The 24,281-nt window shown below is 39.4% G+C and overlaps 1 protein-coding gene across 1 annotated transcript in view; it reads left to right on the top strand.

Annotated features, from left to right (window-relative positions):
• Positions 1 to 23,337: 23,337 nt before the first annotated feature.
• The window catches only part of LOC126249822 (valacyclovir hydrolase), a 51,066-nt gene continuing 50,122 nt past the window's right edge, over positions 23,338 to 24,281 (top strand). The window contains exons 1-2 of the mRNA XM_049951508.1: positions 23,338 to 23,914; positions 23,993 to 24,083. Coding sequence (XP_049807465.1) covers positions 23,801 to 23,914; positions 23,993 to 24,083 — 205 coding nt within the window. The 5' untranslated portion in view covers positions 23,338 to 23,800. The remainder of the gene's footprint in view (positions 23,915 to 23,992; positions 24,084 to 24,281) is intronic.

Below are 24,281 nucleotides of genomic sequence, written 5' to 3'. Positions count from 1 at the left end.
CTCTGTCGTAGCTGTTACAATATTACATTGGTTACATTTGAGCGCTTGGATGCACCAGATTCCCTTGCAGTAAATGACGCTTTTAACATATTTTAACCTTTATAGCACACATTATATGAACAAATCTTAAAAACAGACTCTTTAAGGGATATTTTAAGACAATAAAAGAACTGGACTGAAAAAAAATTCTACACCCTTGGTTAACTGATTATCCATAGTGGTGGTTTGCTTACTTTGTCTGGATTTCTGTCAGTATCACTAGAAATTTTATTTCTTAATTTATTAAAAGTATTTCTCATCATGGATTCTGTTGCCAGGTACAGAAAATAGTCTTTTCACGAGCTGCTATATTTATGTTCTTACTGTTTGAATTGCACTTACTTTTAATTAAGTTTGGAGCTATTTTCATACAATACTCACTGAATATATTGGCTATCTGTTGAACCTCTTTTATTATTTTACCTTCACTTCTCATTTTCAAGTTATGGGTTTTAGTTGTACATTTTCACTGAAGTACAGAGCGACATAAAGGGCCCTACACACATACTAATTTATCATCCAAGCAACCAATCATCTAATTTCGTGGCATTCTACATATGTTCTGACCAACTGAACTCAGCGATTGTGGCGCCACTGTGCTTCTGTAGCTGGCTGGGAACTGTTCATAGTACATTAATTAAGATTACATCCAATGAGATGTCGATATATATATATGGTGTTTCCATAAGAGCGTGCAGAAATTTAAAGGACATAGAGGATACTCCACTGAACAGCTTGAGGTAAGGAACCTGGGGCCAGAGAAGCCAGCTTAAGGAGATAATAGGACAACAGCAGTAAAATCACAGTATTATGTAATTTCTTATTTACACTAGTTACAGTTAACTGCAAATACCATCACTGACACAATCAACGTGCCATTTGTGCTGTATCTTACAAAATGTGCTGAAATTGACGGCCATCAACCTCAGTGCAAGCATGACATCGGCAAATCAAGTTCTGATGCACCCTGTCGTATTTCGAATCACATCACAGGCAGCTACAATTTTGGCAACTAATACCACCTATGTATCCAAAGGGGTCTTATACACAAGTGACTTTAGATATCCCCAAAGGAAATAATCAAGGTAGTTTAGGTTAGGGGACGTTGCAGGCCATGCAATATGACCTCCCCTTCCAATCCGGCAACCCAGAAATACTTCCCAGTAATCAGGCCCGTCCTCCTCGTTTCCTTGCAGGGAATAAAGGATGTACATGTAAATAAACAGCACAGTACCCCAGTAAAATATTAAACTATATTAAATTTCCTAAAAAAGTCCTATTAATTTTGTTCTCTTGAACTAAGGGTTTATGTGAAGAGAGCGCGAGAATGTTGAAAAACTCGCTCGACGCGCATGCGCTGTAGCTTACGTAGTTTTTGTAGGCCAATTTGATGTAGTTTCCCGACTTGACAGACCACAAGTGTCCCGTATCAAACTGTTCGTCTCAACTTATTACCTGAATATGCTACCTCAAATTGGCGTACAAAACCTACGTTAAGCTACAGCGCATGCGCGTCGAGCGAGTTCTCAACATTCTCGTGCTCTCTCCGCACAAACCATTAGTTTTAGAGACAAAAATGAATAGGACCTTTTTTTGTAGGAAATTTAATATAGTTTAATTTTGTACTGCGACACGTTTTCGTTCGAGGGTGTGGTTTTCGAGTTATTTAAAAAAAACGTACAAAAGTGATATTAAATGTGTTCTGTCTCGGAAACCGTTCGGAATAGGGTATATGTCCATATGAAGTTTTTTGTTCAGAATCATTAATACTATCATCCCTCAAAGCATGTACGTTTCCTCCTGACTCACCCTGATCAAACGTATCCGGACACAGTCAGAATCGTACGTTTTTCATATTACGTGCATTGTGCGGCCACCTATCGCCAGATACTCTTTTTCAACGACCTCAGTAGTCATTTGGCATCGTGAGAGAGCAGAATGGGGCGCTCCGCGGAACTCACGGACTTCGAGAGTGGTCAAGTGATTGGGTGTCACTTGTGCCATACGTCTGTTCGCGAGATTTCCATACTTCTAAACATCCCTAGGTTCACTGTTTCCTTTGTGATGGTGGAGTGGAAACGTGAATGGACACATACAGCACAAAAGCGTACGGGTCGACCTCGTCTGTTGACTGACAGAGACCGCCGACAGTAGAAGAGGGTTGTAATGTGTAATAGGCAGACATCTATCCAGCCCATCACACAGGAATTCCAAACTGCATCAGGATCCACTGCAAGTAGTATGGCAGTTAGGCGGGAGATGAGAAAACTTTGGATTTCGTGGTCGAGCGGCTGCTATATCACTGTCATAATCATTTTAACCATGTATTATCTCATCTACATTTTTGACTAGTCCTATATCATCATGAGCTTCTCTGCACACAATGTATGATCTACAGTATAAATAAAATTACAAATTATGAATGTATCAAAACAAAACTGTATCATTCTAGATTCCACTGTAGATGCTGTAAAGTAAAAGATGGAATGTGGCTGGAAGAAATGAAATACATTGAAGCAAGAAAAGGCGGTTTTCATTTACAAAAGAATGTTATTACTTATGATGAAATGGAAGTTTCCTCTTGTTTTTCCTACAGAATATGTCCAACATTCCCTCAGCAGTCATCGTTGATGCAATGTCTTGACAGATAAGCATCAGCGTCGTTCCATTTGAACGATATTCTGTCATCCTGCTGCGAAGATATGTCTTCAGATGGCGATAGGTTAAGAAAGATCTCTACACAGTGGAGAGATCCTGTTACAGGATATGTGCACAACAATTGACACAATATTTTAATATTTGCAGCACTGTGGGAACATGACGAATTACTACTTGTATTTGTATGTGTTTGTAATGTGTTTGTCGTGATCATGCTGGCATAATATCATTATTATTATTTCGAATTTAACAAAAAAGAATGTTGTTACACTATGGTTATTGTAATTCACATTTCAGTGTGTGTAAGATGAGAAAATAAAAGGCAAAAATCTAAATTAAAGTGAGTTCTTAATTAATGTAGAATGCAAGAAATTGATGAGTCCGACGTGAACGATGAGACAACAACACCTGCAACGTCACTTGCGGCGAAATTTTCACTGTAATTTTTTAAACTTCAATTTGTCACATACTGTGTTCGAAAAATACGCAAAATGTCAACAGCATATCAACATGAAGGGAATAATCCCTAATATAAGCTAGAAACTGATAAGGTAAGCGCTAAGGTACCGCCGTTTTGGATAGAGAAGCCATCTAGTTTTGTCCAGCCGAAGTGCAATTTATGATCGCTGGTTCAGCTATGGAGGCGTTTGAATTTAATTATTTACTCGCTCAGCTGCAGCCAAAATTTGTTGCAAATATATGGCCTCTAGTTACAGGTGAAAACATTCTCTTGTGAAAGAACGAGTTTTGACCTTAAGTAAAGAAAGTGAAGAGGGTCAAATTAAAAAACCTCTTGAGTGGTTTAGAACTGGATGATATGAAGCCTAGCCAGCTATTTAAAAAAATGTGGGGTAATGCCAGTACTAATGTGTCTGACAAGATCTTGAAAACACTTTGGCTTGACAAACATCCTAGTAGCGTTCGAATTATTTTAGTTATATCTGACGAAACAGTGGATAAGATTGTTCAAATGTTAGATCATATGGTTGAAAGGCACTCTGTTGAGAAGGTTCGAATTGCACCAGTTCAGTCCATTCTGTCAAAGTTGATGTCCACGTCAGTCCAAGATCTTCTCTTAAGAATTGTAGAATTGGAAAATGCGACTAAGATGCTTCGAAAGCCAGGCAGACAAAGAACACGCAGAAGAAGTAGAAATAGAAGCTGAGCAAAATTCGATAAAGACGGTAAATATTACAATGATCATTTTAAACTGGCGCACCGTATAAGTCTGAAAAATGTATTCAGCTTGTCAGTGGTCAAATAAGGAAAAGTAGAAAGAGTAGACGCAACAGTGGCTATGTGTTCTACTGCACTACTCCCATCAAGCCACCAATAGCGCCTATTTTTTATAGGTCGAAATGGTGAAAGGTTTTTTCTGGTATATAGTGATGCAGATTTGTCAGAGATAAAAACTTACAGTTTAAACCCGTTAATCATTGAGTGAGGGCTCAAATGTAATTCTGAATGGCCATTCAGTGTAGCAGATCTATAAAGAGGCACATGTGGGGCTGATTTCCTTCATCATTACTTTTTATTCATGGATCTCAAAAATAAAAAGTTGATAGGAAACTTCACCAGAATAAACATTTCAGCAGAAGTAACAGCTTGAATGCTAAAGTCACCGTAAGCTCACTGTATGCAAGATGCCAATTTTCCGAACTTTTGGAAAAACTTCCCAAACTAACAAAACCATCCATAGTAGCAAAGGTGTCGAAGCACAAAGTGCAGCATTACATCATTATGTTTAGTGGTCCATCAGTATACAGTAAGGCTCGTAGATTGGACTCATGTAAATTGCAAATTGCTAAAAAAGAATTTCAATTTCTGTTAAATAATAGTATTATATATGTGTCGCAATCAAAATAGATTATTCCACAGCATCTTTTTATGAAGCCAAATGATCAGTGGAAAATTTGGGGAGATTATTGCTGTCTGAATGACAGGACTGTCTCAGACTGTCATCCAATTCTACAAGTTGGTGATGTAAATTTTATGCTTCAAAATAAAAAGATGTTCTCAAAGACTGACCTACTGAAATCATGTTACCAGATTCCATTAGCCAAATAAGCTAAACCAAGATCAGCAGTTACTATGCCATTTGGTATTTATGAATTTGATTACATGCCCTTCAGATTTCGTAAGGCACATAGAACATTGTAAAAGTTGAAAGAGAGCTAGATATTTATTTCCTGTATTTGGATGATATTTTAATAGCATAAGAATCTTCAGAGCAACATGTCGAACATCTAAGTTCACTCTTTAACCAGCTGAAAGATTGTGGTCTTGTAATAAATACAGGAAAATCATTATTTGGTGTACAATAGCTAACATTCTTAGGATATTTAATTACACCTGTTACACCTGCAGGAAAAAATGCAGCCGCGCGGGATAGCCAAGTGGTCTTGGGCGCTGCAGTCATATATTGTGCGGCTGATCCCAGCGGAGGTTCGAGTCCTCCCTCAGGCATGGGTGTGTGTATTTGTCCTTAGAATAATTCAGGTTAAGTAGTGTGTAAGCTTAGGGATTGATGAACTTAGCAGTTAAGTCCCATAAGATTTCACACACATTTTAACTTTTTTTTAATGCAGGTACAGAAAGGGTTGTGACAATAACTACAAATGACCCAAATCAGTTCGTGAACTCACAGCATTCTTAGTGATCATGAGTTACTATCTTCTGCATTTGGAACATACTGCTGACAACCATGCTTTACTTTTAAGTACTCACTTAAAAGGTACAACTAAAAATGACTTAAGAGTATTGACTGGATAGAAGAAGCAATTTATCAGGTCTAAAAATGCAAAGTGCTATGCTTTTGACATTTCCTGGTTTTCACAGTCAACTCGTATTGTGTGTGGATGTATCAGATTTTGTGGCAGCTGTTGCACTGCAACAGTGGCGAGAAAGACAGTGGAAATTGATGGATTTTTTCTTTTTTCAAAAAAGATCACAATGGCACAGAAGGAGTATTCCATATACGATAGACATCTGCTTAGTATATACACTCCTGGAAATGGAAAAAAGAACACATTGACACCGGTGTGTCAGACCCACCATACTTGCTCCGGACACTGCGAGAGGGCTGTACAAGCAATCATCACACACACGGCACAGCGGACACACCAGGAACCGCGGTGTTGGCCGTCGAATGGCGCTAGCTGCGCAGCATTTGTGCACCGCCGCCGTCAGTGTCAGCCAGTTTGCCGTGGCATACGGAGCTCCATCGCAGTCTTTAACACTGGTAGCATGCCGCGACAGCGTGGACGTGAACCGTATGTGCAGTTGACGGACTTTGAGCGAGGGCGTATAGTGGGCATGCGGGAGGCCGGGTGGACGTACCGCCGAATTGCTCAACACGTGGGGCGTGAGGTCTCCACAGTACATCGATGTTGTCGCCAGTGGTCGGCGGAAGGTGCACGTGCCCGTCGACCTGGGACCGGACCGCAGCGACGCACGGATGCACGCCAAGACCGTAGGATCCTACGCAGTGCCGTAGGGGACCGCACCGCCACTTCCCAGCAAATTAGGGACACTGTTGCTCCTGGGGTATCGGCGAGGACCATTCGCAACCGTCTCCATGAAGCTGGGCTACGGTCCCGCACACCGTTAGGCCGTCTTCCGCTCACGCCCCAACATCGTGCAGCCCGCCTCCAGTGGTGTCGCGACAGGCGTGAATGGAGGGACGAATGGAGACGTGTCGTCTTCAGCGATGAGAGTCGCTTCTGCCTTGGTGCCAATGATGGTCGTATGCGTGTTTGGCGCCGTGCAGGTGAGCGCCACAATCAGGACTGCATACGACCGAGGCACACAGGGCCAACACCCGGCATCATGGTGTGGGGAGCGATCTCCTACACTGGCCCTACACCACTGGTGATCATTATTTATACTGATCATGCTCCTCTAACATATACTTTCAAGCAAAAGAATGAGAAAGCAAAGCCAAACCAATTACATTATCTCCAGCTTATTTCGCAATTTACTACAGCTCTGTGTCATATATCTGGAAGAGGAAATGTTCTTGCTAATAGCTTACCAAGTCTTGAAGAATTATTTCCAAATTATGTAGATATAGTTTCAAGCACAAGAAGATGACACAGAACTTCATCAACCATAGTCCAGCTGTAATCATCTCTTAAATTAAAATACCGTTTGACACATTGAGGAAACAATAGTGGTGTGATGTGTCAACACAAATTATTCGTCCTTATATTCCTGTAGCATTTAGATATCCTATTTTTCAACACTAGCACAATTTCGCTCATCCAGGCATTAAGACGACTCTAAACATGATCATGGCAAACACCTTACAAACATATATAAATACAAATAGTAATTTATCACGTCCCCACATCATGTAAACAAAGCTTGTCTGGATTAATATAAAAAAGTATGTCCGAAATTTGGCGAAAACGTGTACTGGTTGTCAGAAAACTAAAGTATCCTGAGATGTTCAGGTGCAGTTAGGACAATTTCCTAGTAACGACGAACGCCTCAAAATGATTCACCTCGACTTGATTCGATTAATGTCTCCTTCTAATAAATATACTTATTGTTTAACATGCATTGATAGAGTTACAAACTGGACAGAGGTGGAAACAGTAGTATAAGGATTTTCCTATTGTTGGATCACTAGATTTGGAACACCTTACTAAACAGTGACCAACTGTGGAAGATAATTTAACTACGAACTATTCCAGGCACTGTCAAAAGTATGTGGTTGTAACCAAACCCAAACTGCTGCATATCATGCTCATTCAAAAGGAAAAATTGAGAGATTTTATCAGACACTTAAAGCAGCCATCTGTGCCCATGTGACTGGTAACTGGACTCAAATGATACCTGTAATTCTTCTTGGTGTGCGATTCTCCATTAGAGAACACAATGATGCAGAAATTATTTACGGTTCGCCCAATAGGATATCACCTGACTATGGCACAAAAAGGGATCCATACTTACATCAGTATGTGTCACCACTGAAACGGATTTTGAATCGTCCGAAACCTGTACAATATCCCCAAAAAGCAAAAGAAAAGCCATTCATACATAAGGACCTCATCAAATCAACACATCTGTTTATATTGGTTGACGCCGGCCGGAGTTGCCGAGCGGTTAAAGGCGCTACAGTCTGGAACCGCACGACCGCTACGGTCGCAGGTTCGAATCCTGCCTCGGGCATGAATGTGTGTGATGTCCTTAGGTTAGTTAGGTTTAAGTAGTTCTAAGTTCTAGGGGACTTATGACCACAGCAGTTGGTCCCATAGTGCTCAGAGCCATTTGAACCATTTTTTATATTGGTTGACCCAGTGACGAAGGCATTAGAGCCACCATATTAAGGACCATACGAAGTAACTAATGCGACACCAATATCTTTTTGGACTTAAAGTAAAAGGTTTAAATATATCCACTGATCGATTTAAACCAGCTTATCTGATGAACGATAATAACAACCAACCTGAAGATACTCCTGGTGAACTGTCAACCCACGACTCAACCAGACACTAAAGAGGACGAAGAACTAAGATGGAAACAAGATCTGGTTGTGAAATTTGGTTTTCAGCAAGATTAGTTGAAGTCCTAAACTGACTATGCTACTTAGAAGAGGGTGTTGTGGGAACACGACAAATTATTTTTTGTATTTGTATGTGTTTTCCATGAGCACGTTGAGTTAGTATCATTAAAATCCTTTGGGATTTAACAAAGAAGTAGGTTATTACCCCACAGTTACTGTAATTCATGTTTCGGTGTGTATGTGATAATAAAATAAAATAACTGGAAAAATCAAAGTTAAATTCAGCTCTTAATGAACTTAGAGTGCAACAGCGTCGTTCCTCTTTCATAGACCCCTATTGAAGACTTTTTCATATTACCATCCACTTGTGAAATACACTCCTGGAAATGGAAAAAAGAACACATTGACACCGGTGTGTCAGACCCACCATACTTGCTCCGGACACTGCGAGAGGGCTGTACAAGCAATCATCACACACACGGCACAGCGGACACACCAGGAACCGCGGTGTTGGCCGTCGAATGGCGCTAGCTGCGCAGCATTTGTGCACCGCCGCCGTCAGTGTCAGCCAGTTTGCCGTGGCATACGGAGCTCCATCGCAGTCTTTAACACTGGTAGCATGCCGCGACAGCGTGGACGTGAACCGTATGTGCAGTTGACGGACTTTGAGCGAGGGCGTATAGTGGGCATGCGGGAGGCCGGGTGGACGTACCGCCGAATTGCTCAACACGTGGGGCGTGAGGTCTCCACAGTACATCGATGTTGTCGCCAGTGGTCGGCGGAAGGTGCACGTGCCCGTCGACCTGGGACCGGACCGCAGCGACGCACGGATGCACGCCAAGATCGTAGGATCCTACGCAGTGCCGTAGGGGACCGCACCGCCACTTCCCAGCAAATTAGGGACACTGTTGCTCCTGGGGTATCGGCGAGGACCATTCGCAACCGTCTCCATGAAGCTGGGCTACGGTCCCGCACACCGTTAGGCCGTCTTCCGCTCACGCCCCAACATCGTGCAGCCCGCCTCCAGTGGTGTCGCGACAGGCGTGAATGGAGGGACGAATGGAGACGTGTCGTCTTCAGCGATGAGAGTCGCTTCTGCCTCGGTGCCAATGATGGTCGTATGCGTGTTTGGCGCCGTGCAGGTGAGCGCCACAATCAGGACTGCATACGACCGAGGCACACAGGGCCAACACCCGGCATCATGGTGTGGGGAGCGATGTCCTACACTGGCCGTACACCACTGGTGATCGTCGAGGGGACACTGAATAGTGCACGGTACATCCAAACCGTCATCGAACCCATCGTTCTGCCATTCCTAGACCGGCAAGGGAACTTGCTGTTCCAACAGGACAATGCACGTCCGCATGTATCCCGTGCCACCCAACGTGCTCTAGAAGGTGTAAGTCAACTACCCTGGCCAGCAAGATCTCCGGATCTGTCCCCCATTGAGCATGTTTGGGACTGGATGAAGCGTCGTCTCACGCGGTCTGCACGTCCAGCACGAACGCTGGTCCAACTGAGGCGCCAGGTGGAAATGGCATGGCAAGCCGTTCCACAGGACTACATCCAGCATCTCTACGATCGTCTCCATGGGAGAATAGCAGCCTGCATTGCTGCGAAAGGTGGATATACACTGTACTAGTGCCGACATTGTGCATGCTCTGTTGCCTGTGTCTATGTGCCTGTGGTTCTGTCAGTGTGATCATGTGATGTATCTGACCCCAGGAATGTGTCAATAAAGTTTCCCCTTCCTGGGACAATGAATTCACGGTGTTCTTATTTCAATTTCCAGGAGTGTATATACCTCTCCTTCAAAGCTGAAGAGCAGAGGAGATCGTCTTTGTATGATTCAGCACTTTGCACTACGTGCTCTAAATCTTTATCACTAAAGTTTTGTGGCAACAGTTTTTGTGGATGTCCGATTTTTTGTAGTTGAGTTGAATGGAATCTTAATGGCATTTCATTAAACAAATAATCGAGAAAAGGTATGAATACTAACAGATGGTAAAATTCTTCTGCATACTGCATCTGAAAATTGGGTCTGTTGGGCTGTACATCTATTTATTAATATATTCAGTTAGCTTTCACCTGTGGCTTCATTTGCATATCAGTACTGTTGTTATGATGAGGAAGTATCAGACAAGCGATGCTCGCAATGTGTGCCATCCCCTCTGCAGCCCCATCACATGACGTTAGGTGTTACAAGTTTAACGAATTTGTATGTCTATGGCATCATTACCCCAACACGAAAGCATCGATTACAGTGCTGATATTTTCAGTTATTTGAAGGCTAGTTTAATCAGAATAGTCGTGATTTATGTTTTATGAAAGTTTGTTCAGCCATTTAAAGGTAATACGGTATATTCAGTAAAGACTTTGCCAGGAGTAACACGCTGCCTAATGATTATGTGGTACATAATTTGATATAATAAAATATAGATCTCAAAAACATCTACAAAAAAATCCAGAAGAATATTTGGTTACCTTATATGGTTCAGACACAATGCCTTTCGGATTCACTGCGCCAGGTGCAATCAAAGTACAAAAAGGGTAGTAAACGTATGTTCTCATGGGCTTTTCTGTATATCTTTTTAAGATCAACAGTTTCATACTCTCCAGATTGTTGTAGCTCCTATCACCTGCATAGCGTTTTGTAACAATGTTTACCAACAAATGTTTTGCTGCCTTGATTCCCTATTATCGACAACTATCACGTTTGCCTACTGATTTAATTTTTTAAGTAATCTGTGTTCTTTCTCAGGGTCCAAGCTGTCTCCATACCACATTTCATCACATTCGATTCAGTGGTTCAGCTATGAAAAGGTGATGAAGAGACAGAATTACTTTAACATTTATAATATTGGTTCTGGATTTTCACTGTACCTTCCAACTAGACGTGAAGTGCTACATCATGATCGAAATACAACGGTTCCTGACAAAAACGCCAAACAGGAGACAAGGTACTATTTGTCAATTAAAGGAGTTTGTGAAACATCAAGGCGCGTAAAACAACAAATGTTCTGACTGCAATAAGTCTGACAATGATGAAAAATCGAAACATGTAGCTTCAAATAAAGCTATTTATGGTAAATGGTGCAGTACTATTTCTTACTAACTAGGAATACGATCCCGAGAGGTTAAATATTTACCAAAAATATCTGAATGTGTGAGCCTGAATGCAGCCCTAGAAATTTACAATTTTTTTACAATCCAAAGGATTTAACCTTGCTTGGCACTGTCAAAAAAAGAGATAAGAAGCAGTGAAATGGAGGCATAACACAAGTCACACTTCCATTCAGTTAATTTCAGGTTTTCTGCATTTTTTAAACTCACACTTACATCCATGCCTGTAAGTAAAGAATTGTGGTTATACTGAGATTCTCCCCCCCCCTCTCTCTCTCTTTCTCTCTCTCTCTCTCTCTCTCTCTCTCTCTCTCTCTCTCTCTCTCTCTTGGACTGTCCCCACCCCACCCCAAATCCACCCTTGCACCCTTGGGTATGATCATAAATTTATATTCTTTGAATTAGATATTACAGCACTCTCTTGGTAATAGCCTTCCAAAACATCTGATTGTCTTCTTTTGTAGATTCAGCATTCTGTTCTTATGAACATTTGATGTCCTACCCCATATTATTATGCTGTTGTGTTGTTGTAGTCCTCAGTTTGAAGACTGGTTTGATGCAGTTCTCCATGCTAGTCTATCCTGTGCAAGCCTCTTCATCTGTGAATAACTATTGCAACCCATAACCTTCTGAATCTGCTTACTATATTCATCTCTTTGTCTCTCTGTACGATTTTTACCCCCCACACTTAGCTTCAATACTAAATTGGTGATCCTTGATGGCCAACAGCCTTGCCGCAGTGGTAACACCGCTTCCCTTCAGATCTCCGAAGTTAAGCGCCATCGAGCTGGATGAGAGACAATATGGTCTGCCGAGCGCTGTTGGCAAGTGGTGTGCATTCAGCCCTTGTGAGGCAAACTGAGGAGCTACTTGATTGAGAAGAAATGGCTCCAGTCTCGTAAACTGACATATGGTCAAGACAGTAGTGTGTTGACCACATGCCACTCCATATCTGCATCCAGTGACGTCTGTAGGCTGAGGATGAACGGCAGTCGGTCAGTTCCGTTGGACCTTCATGGCCTGTTCGGACGGAGTTTAGTTTAGTTTACTTTTCAAGATGGCGCCGAATGAAATTCGCGAGTGTGTTAGTTCCAGTAATAAATGTAAATTTAATGAAGAAAAGTGTGTATTTTGCAGAAATGTCGGTTGGTATTGTGACCAGTTATGTATTACGTGTTATATTGTGTTAAAAGTATCTGAAAAAAACTGTGATGCATCTATAAACTGTGAAAAAGAAACCATGTTGACGATCGGTAAACAGAACAGCATGAGTTCCGCAAATAAAAGCAAACAATCCGAAGTTTGTGTGAAGTGTAAGAAGTTCGACGTACTTAGTGATGGGAAGTGCATCTCTTGTTATTTAATTATGAAGGTGGTAGTAAAAAATGAGAAACTCAGTGTTTGCTTAGCATCAACTTCATCATACAGCCACGAAATTGCGCTTCAAGAAATAACAAACAGCAAACTATGCTCATGCAGAAAGAAAGTCGTTACAGGTATTATGTGCTTTAAGTGTAAAATTGTTTATCATTATAACTGTGCAAAGGTGGACTCAAAACAAGAGATATGGAAATGTGATAATTGCGTAAAAGTGGGCACTATAGACAGCAAGGAAGAAATAATTTCCGTGTTGTTAGAAGAACTGCAAAGACTGAAAGCTGAAAATGTCACATTGTCTGCCAGAAGTCAACAGAACAAAAGTGAATCCCAAGACGAGAGCACAAATTGTCACCAGCCCAAGAAGATACCAAAACATCTCGTTTCTCAGCAGTTATATCATCTGAATACAAGCAACCGTTTTAGTGCCTTAAGTGATAAAATTGATGAAACAGAGAAATCTACTCAGGTGGTAGGACGAGACAATGTTCCTAAAAATTCGACAAAAAGACCAATTGAGAGACAGCCAACGAATAAGATTTTATTACTATCGGACAGTCATGGGCGAAACTGTGCATCATTGCTAAATGAATTTTTGAAACCCAAGTACTACACATCATCTGTTGTTAAACCAAATGCATGCCTCAGTGGTGTAGTTGAAGGGGCATCAGATCTCACTAGTGATTTCAATTTGGACGATGCAGTTATTATCCTTGCAGGAATAAATGACATTCGTAAGAAAAACAACTTTATTCCAGACTTAGAAAAGTTGACTGCAGCACTTGATCATACAAAGCTATTGTTATGCACCGTTCCCTACTGTTATGACAAGCCAGAAGTCAACGAAACAGTGTACAGATTTAATGAATATATAATGAATTTGTCATCTAATTTTGTTAATGTGAAAGTAATTGATGTCAATTTATTCTTGCAAAGGCCTGATTACACTAATCATGGACTACACCTGAACAAAACAGGAAAGCTCAGACTGTGCAGGAACATTGCTTCATCAGTATCAAACCCATGGAAACGGTGTGATGTAGTAAAAACACTTACAACCAGCTCTGCAAGAAAGGTCAGATTTTGTACCGGTACTGTAGAAACCAATTCATGCCAAGATAGACAGGGAACCAATGTGAATACAAGAAACAGATGTACAGCTGTGTCTCACCCTGTCACTGCCAATGACATATTAATACCATATGATGAAGTTCCACCCAAAGAACCTCAAGGACTGGAAAATAATTCCGATGCAGTATCTCCAAGGATAAAAGGTAATCCCCGATTTTCTAAGAGAGAAAGAAGAATTCCAAAAAGAAACAGTGATTTTTTATGGCCAGCACCCACCCGACCTCGCCAACGACATCTAGTGAACAAATCTCCAGCTGCGACATAGGTCTTAATGTATCCAACACAGTTTTGAGTGCAACGGGGACTAACGGTGTTAATGGACAAGCAGACCAGCAGAAGGACAGTAGAGGTAGCTATAAGAATCTTATTATTCTTCATCAAAATATCAGAAGTCTCAAAAGTAAATTAGAGTTTTTATCTGTAAATTTAGGGGACATGGACACTGTTGACCGTCCTCATGTTTTATGCCTTACTGAGCATCATGTAACAGTTGGAATTGATGGGCTGCAGCTTGATGGGTATGATCTAGCTACTCATTACTGCAGAACAAGTAAGGAGAAAGGTGGTGCTGTAATTTATATAGACAGTAAAATCATTTATAAATCTTTAGATCTAAGTAAGTATTGTGTAGATCAACATTTTGAAGTTTGCGGGACTGAAATTTCTGCAAAGGACATGTTACTTACTGTGCTTGCAATTTACAGAGCTCCAGCAGGGAAGTTTTGCATCTTTATGAATAAGTTAGAATCTCTTTTGGCCAAATTGTTCTCTAAAACTAGAAATTTAATAATTGTAGGTGACTTTAATGTCAACTTCTTAACTGATAACAACCTCAAAACTGACCTGGACCACTTAATGAATTCTTACAACTTGGCTGCGATGGTTACCTGGCCCACTAGAGTTACAGAAAATTGCAAGAGCCTTCTAGATAATATTTTCATTGACAAGAATAGAGTTAACAGTGCTAGTGTGAGCAAAGTAATTTATGGCCTGTCTGACCATGATGGACAACTTCTGAAAGTAAATAACATCAGTTTGTGCAATAAAATCTCCCACACCTATAGGTCCTATAGATGTATAAACACTGAAACTGTGTCTGCCTTTAACGACTATTTGTCACAGATAGATTGGGAGCCAGTGTACAGCACATCAGATGTTAATGATAAATTTAACCTTTTTTTAAATGAATTTATATCTGTATTTGAAATGGCTTTCCCAAAAAAAACTGTCAGAAAGAACAATGAGGTTTCTTCCAGTAAACCATGGATTACTGGAGGTATAAAAATTTCTTGCAGGACTAAGAGGGAGTTACATGCCTCACTAAGAGTATCAAATGATCCCCTTGAAAGGTCTCATTTTAAGTTATATTGTAAAATTTTAAAAAGGGTGATAAACAAATCCAAGAGCCTGTATATTAAGTCTGAAATTGATAAATCTGAGAACAAAATAAAAGCAGTTTGGAATGTTATAAAGAGAGAGTGTGGCAAGAGTAACAAGAATGTTAATACCACAGAGATAAGCTATAAGGATGAGGTTATTCATAATCCTGTAACAGTTTCCAACATATTCAACAATCACTTCATAACTGCAGCAGAACAAGTAGGTTGTAACGGTTCCTTAAATGCTGCTATGCATTTATTACACAGAGCTAACCCTAACACGTATGACCCAATTTGTATTGCCCCAGTTACTATTACTGAAGTTAAAAATACCATCAAGGCCTTAAAAAATAAAAATTCCACTGGTATTGACAACATTTCACCAAAAATACTGAAGCATTGTAGTGACCACATATGTCAAGTCCTGTGTCACATTTTTAATGAGTCTATCCAGCAAGGTGTTGTCCCAGAGAGACTAAAGCTTGCCGTTGTGAAACCACTTTTCAAGAAGGGTGACAAAACTAATTTATCTAACTACCGTCCAATATCACTACTAAGTAGTTTCTCAAAAGTATTTGAGAAACTAATGTATACAAGAATTGTAGAACATCTTAACAGCCACAACATACTCAACAGAAACCAGTTTGGTTTCCAAAAAGGTAGATCAACTGAGCAGGCTATTTTTTCTCTCACAAATGAAATTTTAGAGTCAATAAATAATAAAATGTCACCTATTGGAATTTTTTGTGACTTGTCTAAGGCCTTTGACTGTGTGGACCACAACATTCTCTTACATAAGGCTAATTTTTATGGCTTGCGAGGTAGCATTGGTAGATGGATAGAATCATATCTGCAAAACAGAAAACAGAAGGTGATAATTAATGGTGCCAATGATAGTCCCATTTCTTCTGATTGGGGCACATTAAAGTGTGGTGTGCCTCAGGGGTCCATCCTAGAACCTTTGCTTTTCCTTATCTTCATCAATGATCTCCCACTTTGCACAGACACCGAGTGTAAATTTACTCTTTTTGCCGATGACACCACTATTCTGCTTGAAAGTCGAACTAACAGTGACCTAGAAAATAAATGTAATGCTGTACTCGTTGACATCCTACACTGGTTTAAGTGCAACGGACTAACTCTAAACATTCAGAAAACTCAGTATATGCAATTTCGCACATCTCAACAAGAAAATGAAGTATGCCACTTAAACTGTGGTAACCAAAATATACTACACTGTGAATCATCTAAGTTCTTGGGCATTCTAATTGATGGCAAGCTGAACTGGTCTGAGCATATCTTAGACCTACATAGAAGGCTCAGTGTGGCAACTTATGCTCTGCGTGTAATCACCCCCATTGGTGATGAGGACGCTACTAAAGCTGCCTACTTTGGTTATTTTCATTCTATCATGTCGTATGGCATAATATTTTGGGGCAACAAGCCTTTAGCCAAAAAAATATTTACTGCACAGAAGAGAGCTGTTAGAATCATGAGTGGTGTTCATCCAAGATATTCTTGCAGAAGTCTGTTTCATAAGTTACAAATATTAACACTTACCTCTCAATTCATATTTTCTTTGATGATTTTTGTTTCTAACAACCTATCTCTTTTTAAAACTAATAGTGAATGTCATGATCATAATACTAGGTCTAAAAATGATCTACACAGGGATCTGAAACATTTAAGTCTTGTTCAGAAAGGTGTTCATTATTCAGCCACAAAAATTTTCAACTCCCTTCCATCAGGTATTAAAGATCACATTAATGTCTTACCTACTTTTAAATGTAAATTGAGAGAATACCTAATGGTAAATTCCTTCTATTCTCTTGATGAGTATCTACAGATAAAGCAATGATTTTTTATACTGATAAAAATTTGTTTGCTATAGATCACATTAACTGTTTAATTTGGAAAATGTACTATATTTCCTTTTTAGGTATTGTTTTATATTACTTGAGCTATACCTTTGATTTGATTTTAACCTACAAACTTATTCATAATCTTATGGTACATTTTTGTCATTTTATATATGTGTATTATTTGTTTAATTTGGAAAATGTACTATATTTCCTTTTTAAGTATTGTTTTATATTACTTGAGCTATACCTTTGATTTGATTTTAACCTACAAACTTATTCATAATCTTATGGTACATTTTTGTCATTTTATATATGTGTATTATATCTGTTGTATGTAATCATGACTCATTCCACATCCTTGTGATTTATCACAATACGGATTAATGGAATACGAAATAAATAAATAAATAAATAAAATAAATAAAAGATCCCTTGATGTCTCAGAATGTGTCCTATCAACCGATCCCTTCTTTTAGTCAATTTCTTTTCTCCCCAATTCTGTTCAATGTATTCTCATTAGTTAGGTGATATACCCTTCTAATTTCCAATATTCTTCCATAGCGCCACATTTGAAAGCCTTCTACTCTCTTCTTCTCTAAACTGTTTATCATCCATGTTTCACTACTGTAAATGGCTACATTCCAGACAAATACCTCCTCAAAAAAAATTTCTAATACTTAAGTCTATATTTGATGTTAATTAAATTTCCGTTATTCAGAAACGCTTTTCTTGCCATTGGAAATCTACATTTTATATTCTCTCTACTCTGGCCATCATCAGTTACTTTGTTGCCCTAATAGCAAAGCTCATCTACAACTTGAAATGTCTCATTTCCTAATACTTTCCTCACTATCACTTCATTTAAGTCGACTACATTCCATTATCCATGTTTTGCTTTTGTTGATGTTTATCTTATTCCCTCCTTTCATGACACCATCCATTCCAAGTAGCAGCTCTTCCAAGCCCTTTGCTGTCTCTGACAGAATTACAGTGCCGTCGACAAACCTCAAAGTTGTTATTACAACTCCTTAGTCTTTAGTTTCTGCTCGAAATTTTTCTTTTGTTTCCTGTACTGCTTGCTCAATAGACATATTGAATAACATCAGGGATAGGGTACAATCCTGACTTCTTCCCTTCTCAACCATTGTTTCCCTTTTATGCCCCTTAACTGCAGTCTGGTTGCTGTACAAGCTGTAAATAGCCTTTTGCTCCACTATTTTACCCCTGCTACCATAAGGATTTCAAAGAGAGTAATCCAGTCAACATTGTCAAAAGCTTTCTTTAAGTCTACAAATGCTATAAACGTATGTTTGTCTTTCCTTAATCTATCTTCCATGGTAAGTCGTAGGGCCATTATTGCCCTATGTTGCTACATTTCTTCAAATCCAAATTGATCTTAACCAAGGTCAGCTTCTACCAGCTTTTCCATTCTTCCTTTGATACTCCATATTAATATTTTGCAGCCATGACTTATTAAATTGATAGTTCAGTAGCTTTCACAGTAACATAAACGTGGATGAATTAATCTATTATACATCTTTAACAGTGTACCTGCATCAAATGTGTTGGATGTTTCTTCATTAAAAATACGCTACTGTTAACATCGTATCTACAACTGTGTTAGACACTTTGTTTATTAAAAAATGCTGCTGCTTATTTTTGAGATGATCTTTCCTATATTATTTTACCAGGTGATAAGACTGTCTATTGTCAATCCCAGCACTTTGCCACTGTCAACTTCTGTTAGCAATGTTCCCCTAAGTCTTATATTTAGTTTCTCTTCGTTTGTTGTTCTCTTTGCAAGTATTTCCAGGTATGTACGAGCTTCTCTTTTCATTTAAAAATAGATTTTTATCACGTAAATATTAATTTGCTTTCTTTAAGTCCATGTTAATGCTTGTTTCTGAATCATTTATTGAGATACTAGTTACAAGATGGATGTATCGTCTGCAAACATGATTACATTTTCTTTTACTGATGCTGGTATACAGTGGCAGCTCGTAAATACAGATTCTGAGAGTTAATAATTTTTTAAATTCATATAAATATGAAATTAATAGCGTCTGCTCTATAATAGTCATGTTGATCAACATATTTATATAACTCCAGCCGCCGTCAATAATAATAATAATATGCATAGATTGTCCCAAAAAAGGATGAATTGGTTTGTGGAATTTTGTTGTTTTATATATAATTAAGTACAGTTTACGGCAAGAACGAAGTAATGTTTAAGCTTTCGCTACTCTCCGTTTCGCATTTTTGTGTAAGTGGGAGTCTTCGTGCTTTTTTTATTTTTTCGGACAAACACACAAGATCCCTAACTCTAGTACTAGTTAACGAATTAACTTCTGGGCTGAAAGTCAGACATTCTTACGATTCACAAACATAACGACTTACTTTTATTAAGCACTTCTTTTTTAAATGTTCGCTTGCAGTCACGCTTATTTGATTTCGTCACTTTCTCAGACAACGAATCTGGTTTGGAATGCCCCAGTTTCTTTGCAGCAAACTTTCACTGGTAATTTTCTGTTAGCGCTTATTACAGGTTCAACAGAGTTCATGCTGACACTCACAGAAAAGCCAGTTCCTGCACAGTAGACAACCAACTCTAAACACGAACTGCCGTTTGCGGAAATGATTAAATTCATGTAGTACTAGCTATAAACAAGGTCTCTTGATTATAATACAAATGAGGCGCTGAGAGCCATCCATAGGAGCCCAAAGCACACCGTCTTCGACCCGCCTGTTTAAGTGAATATCAGAGAAACCAGTGAGACAGCTTTTCGTGAATGTTCAAATATATGTACAATGTGGACCTACTGTACTGCTATACCATAAGATCAACAGATGTCAGAAGCAGGAATAAATACTACCGTATCACAATCGACGATGACGTGCTTTATGATTTTCAGCGCCGTAAATTGATTACTCTATGGTAAAACTTTATGTACCACATCTCAATCAGAATCCCACAAAATGAGTTTATCTGCCAGCCGTAGTGGCCGTGAGGTTCTAGGCGCTACAGTCTGGAGCCGAGCGACCGCTCCAGTCGCAGGTTCGAATCCTGCCTCAGGCATAGATGTGTGTGATGTCCTTAGGTTAGTTAGGTTTAATTAGTCCTAAGTTCTAGGCGACTGATGACCTCAGAAGTTAAGTCGCATAGTACTCAGAGCCATTTGAACCATTTGAGTTTATCTCTCAGTTTAACTATAACAAATACTGATGCCTGATCTAATTTTAGTATATAGAGTGTGAATTCGCATATCTGTGGAGTGTGGTACCACGTAGTGCGATTTATGGCGAACATAGATAAAAGTTTGCTGCAGTTTGCTACCATCTGGTGGCACTGACGTAAACTAGTAGTTGAGTGGTAAGGGCTAGCAGTACGAGCCGTGAACGGTGCATATTGATAATCAAATCCGTATGCATTTGGCCCGTAAAGGCTACCACGTCACGCCTATTGCGCATGCACAGAAACTCCTTAAAACTCCCATAAGTGTCGGTGTGCTCACGACCCTGATGCCAAGTTTCATCAGTCTAGTGGAGCAATATGTAGCACAGCGTGGTAGATTTAGTGCCGTGTATTTCAGATTACCGCATCTAAGTTACGTTTAATAGCATTCAAAGAAAATAACCAATAAATCCGCAAAGTGTCAAAAGTTAGGGTGTTCACTTACTCTTGTGCTCTTTCAGAGCAGCCGTCACTGCTGGCATGTCATTTACATACACTACAAACATTAGTGCATCAAGAATGAATGAAACATGCTTTTAGGGGCTGCTCGATGCAATGAAACCATTCTTAACGAAAAGGAATACAGTCTTACGAAGGCTGAGCGAGGAGAGTCTATTACGTAATTAAATTAGTGTTTCTAGCCCGTTGAAGTACAGAGGATCATATATTCATTACTTTTGTGTGACCACAATTGTTATCGAAAAATGACTCCTGAAATCTACAACTTGATTTATAGTCGCTTGAGGAAATATATCACGGCAATGCAAAACAAATAAAAAAGTAAAACAAATAATATTCAAGTAAACTTAACTATCGTATGTTTGTAGTATAAATAGTCGTAATAAATAATAGTAATGAAAGGAACAGAAAACCCTCTGCCTCGTTATCTGTCACATTATTCATTTAAAACAGCATGTATTTTCGTGCACACAGCTAACAGACCCAGTCGGAAGTTGGTCGGAAAGTGCTACACGTGACACAATTTACTGGACAGTGGACAGCCGATAAGTTGGTATGTGTACAAGGCCTTGGAAACTGCATTACTTTCATGTCGAGTGGCATCACTAAAATTGAACGAAATGTGTTTTATATTTTTATGGGTTTTTAGTTAAAGTGTAGCCCAAGACCACTACAGCACTGGATGACAGTGAAAAACCTATAAATCACACTCATACTGAAGAACCGATTATTGAGACCATAGCCCCTCTAGTTTGTGATGTTGTTGTGCAGCCATACCAATTCTAGAGTGAATCTTTGTAACCCTGAAATTTCTAAATTTTTTTCTCCTATACTGCAGCGCACAAAATGAGATTTTCTTTTTTCGATTCATGCATATGGGTCCATAGATGTAGTATAACACCATAGATCTGCCGTTTAAACTGTATAGGCCCTACAGAATCAGCAAGCCATCACGGGTTTTCACTAACCTGAGACAAGATAAACTATAGTTTTTTTTTTTGTGCAGCAAGCACTGTGAGGCTCTTCGAAAGGGATGAATGATGATTACATAAACTGCTAGTCCTGTTTGTGCTGAGCTCGTATTCGCTCACCAGTATGCCTATGTTGGACTGGTCCATTTTTGCTGATAGATAAGAGCTGAGCGAAGAATCGAAAAAGATTGAGGACTCTATTTCGACACTGCTGTTTACCTATTTTGATTGCAGAACAATGCCGATACCGCCGTTACACCAAGTATTTGTCATAATTTCCAGTGGACGGCGTGGCAGAAACAGTATGTATACCGGTAGATATTGCTGAAGTGACAATTTTTCCTTACGCGCTCGGAAGTATTAAATCTGCAGCTTCAGTGGAAATACAGTAAAACCCCCCTTTGATACCAATGCAAACCATCATAATTTTTTTTCTTCGTTCCGTAGATCCAGGATGAGAGGATTCTTGTGATATAGAGCAAGTCAGAAAATGTAAATAAAATACATAAAACATCTGAATATAACATCGCTACCCTGGTCGTTTGTCAGGGCATTGTCAAATTATGTGAATACGTTACAGTGAAGAGAACTGCTGATATTTACAGAGTTAATACCCTGTCAGAATGAAACATAGTTCTCCACTCTTAATAAATTTATCATACACACACTGTCTAATCTAGCCTGCAGTGACGAAGTGCTGTCGAAACTGAAATCTAAGAGATTTTTATTTAAGCTGGTCTAACAGTCCCTGTTAAGATATTCATCTACAGAATAGGAGTTACCTATTAAGAAGTCTTTCCCTAAACTGTGCTTTATTTGAAAACAAGCTTTTAATGATTTCTGGGAATTTATGGAAAATGTGTACCTGAATATTGAACCCCTTTTCGGACCAAGGTAAGTGATTTTAGGTCTTTATGTAGATTGTTCTTATTCCTAGTGTTGATACTATGTATTGAGCTATTGGTTGGCAACAGACATATTACTTGCAGCAAATTTAATTAAGGAGTAAATATCCTGAACAGTTGTTTGAATGTTCTGGGACTAAAAAGAATGAAATATTGTAAAGTAGCGACCTCATGATGGGCAGAGGTGGGTAGGGGGCCGGGGGGGGAGAGGGAGAGGTACTTAGAAATCGCGAAACCCCAGATGATCATCTACTGTTCAAGCATAGATGTATGGGGTAAAACAGAATACCAATTTTTTTTAACAAACAATAGAAAAGAAAGAAAAGCGTCTGGAAGGAAATGTAAGTCCCGGCTGCAGTGTAGAGGAAGTAAGTCTGTAACGATTCCTTGAAGGTTGATAGATAGCAATGATGGGTTGGCTTAAAAAGGATGATTACGTAATTTGTTTATGGAATAAAAATATACAGTAAGCTTGCTTTCTTTCGGAGCAAGTAAAGATGTGCGTGTTTTCGTAGGTGTGGCTACGTTAAACACTCATTTCTAATCTCTTATCGCATTCGGAAGGACGCCGGTTCAAACCAAAGTCCGGCCACCCTGATTTAGGTTTTCCGTGATTTCCCTAAATCGCTTAAGGTGATTGCCTGGATGGTTCCTGCGAAGGGGCACGGCCGCTTTCCTTCTCCGTCCTTCCGTAATACGAGCTTGTGCTCGGTCACTAATGACCTCGATGTCGACAGGACGTTAGGTTCTTGGTAAAATATTTTATACAATAGGAATGAGAACACACACATTGATGTAATACTCTACAGTGTGGTAGAATGTTAAACAAGTGTTGTGTGTGTTTTCATTCATAATACATGGCAGTCTTTCAGCGGCTTCCAACCCTTAATACCTTACGCAGTTTGCGAAAAAAAGTTCTCTGAAATTTAATTGGTTCCCGAGAACAGTGTTCTCAACACGTTATTTGTGCTCTTCTCTCGAGTGCAGTTAAGGGCGGCACATTCCAAACAAACAGAATGAACTTTCGTAGGGCTTTGATTATCACAGCCTGATATGAACAGCTTTTAACAGTAGGTCGTAGTAATTGTCTGAGTCGCCGCGGGTTGTGAAAAATCGCCTGTTACATGGAAAATAGTAAATAAAACAACGGTCAACATGTTCTTTAGACACACATTGACAAAAGCACTTTGCGGTTGTCACACACGATTGACACAAAAGTATGGTAACAGTAATAAATTTATCTTAAACTGCTATAGCACGGTTACGAAGGTAAGTAATGATTCTACCTTCAGTGTATAGTAAATCAAAGGTTATGTGTGCTTGAGCAATGCGTTTTGTAATTTACAGGAACAAAAAGTTAATGTTGGAGAACAAGTTATTAACTATTTGAAGGTCGGTACGGGACAGCATCATTTATTGCTTCTACCGGGGGCTCTAGGTATGTTATCAATAGAAGAAATTTACGGAAATTTTCCCTTGTGCATTAAATAATAAAACTTATTTCTGTTAATTTAACAAATTAACTTATCAACATATATTTGTCAGTGGAAGTTCAAGCTGGCTTTATTAATTCCATCATAAAAATTTAGTCCGAAATTGAGGATTAAATCACGGTAGCATTATGTCGCTATCTCCC

The sequence above is a fragment of the Schistocerca nitens genome, chromosome 1 (genome assembly GCF_023898315.1).
Source record: "Schistocerca nitens isolate TAMUIC-IGC-003100 chromosome 1, iqSchNite1.1, whole genome shotgun sequence".
Classification (NCBI taxonomy): domain Eukaryota; kingdom Metazoa; phylum Arthropoda; class Insecta; order Orthoptera; family Acrididae; genus Schistocerca; species Schistocerca nitens.
The sequence above is the reverse complement of the archived record's forward strand: the minus strand, read 5'-3'. Positions and strand labels throughout refer to the sequence as shown.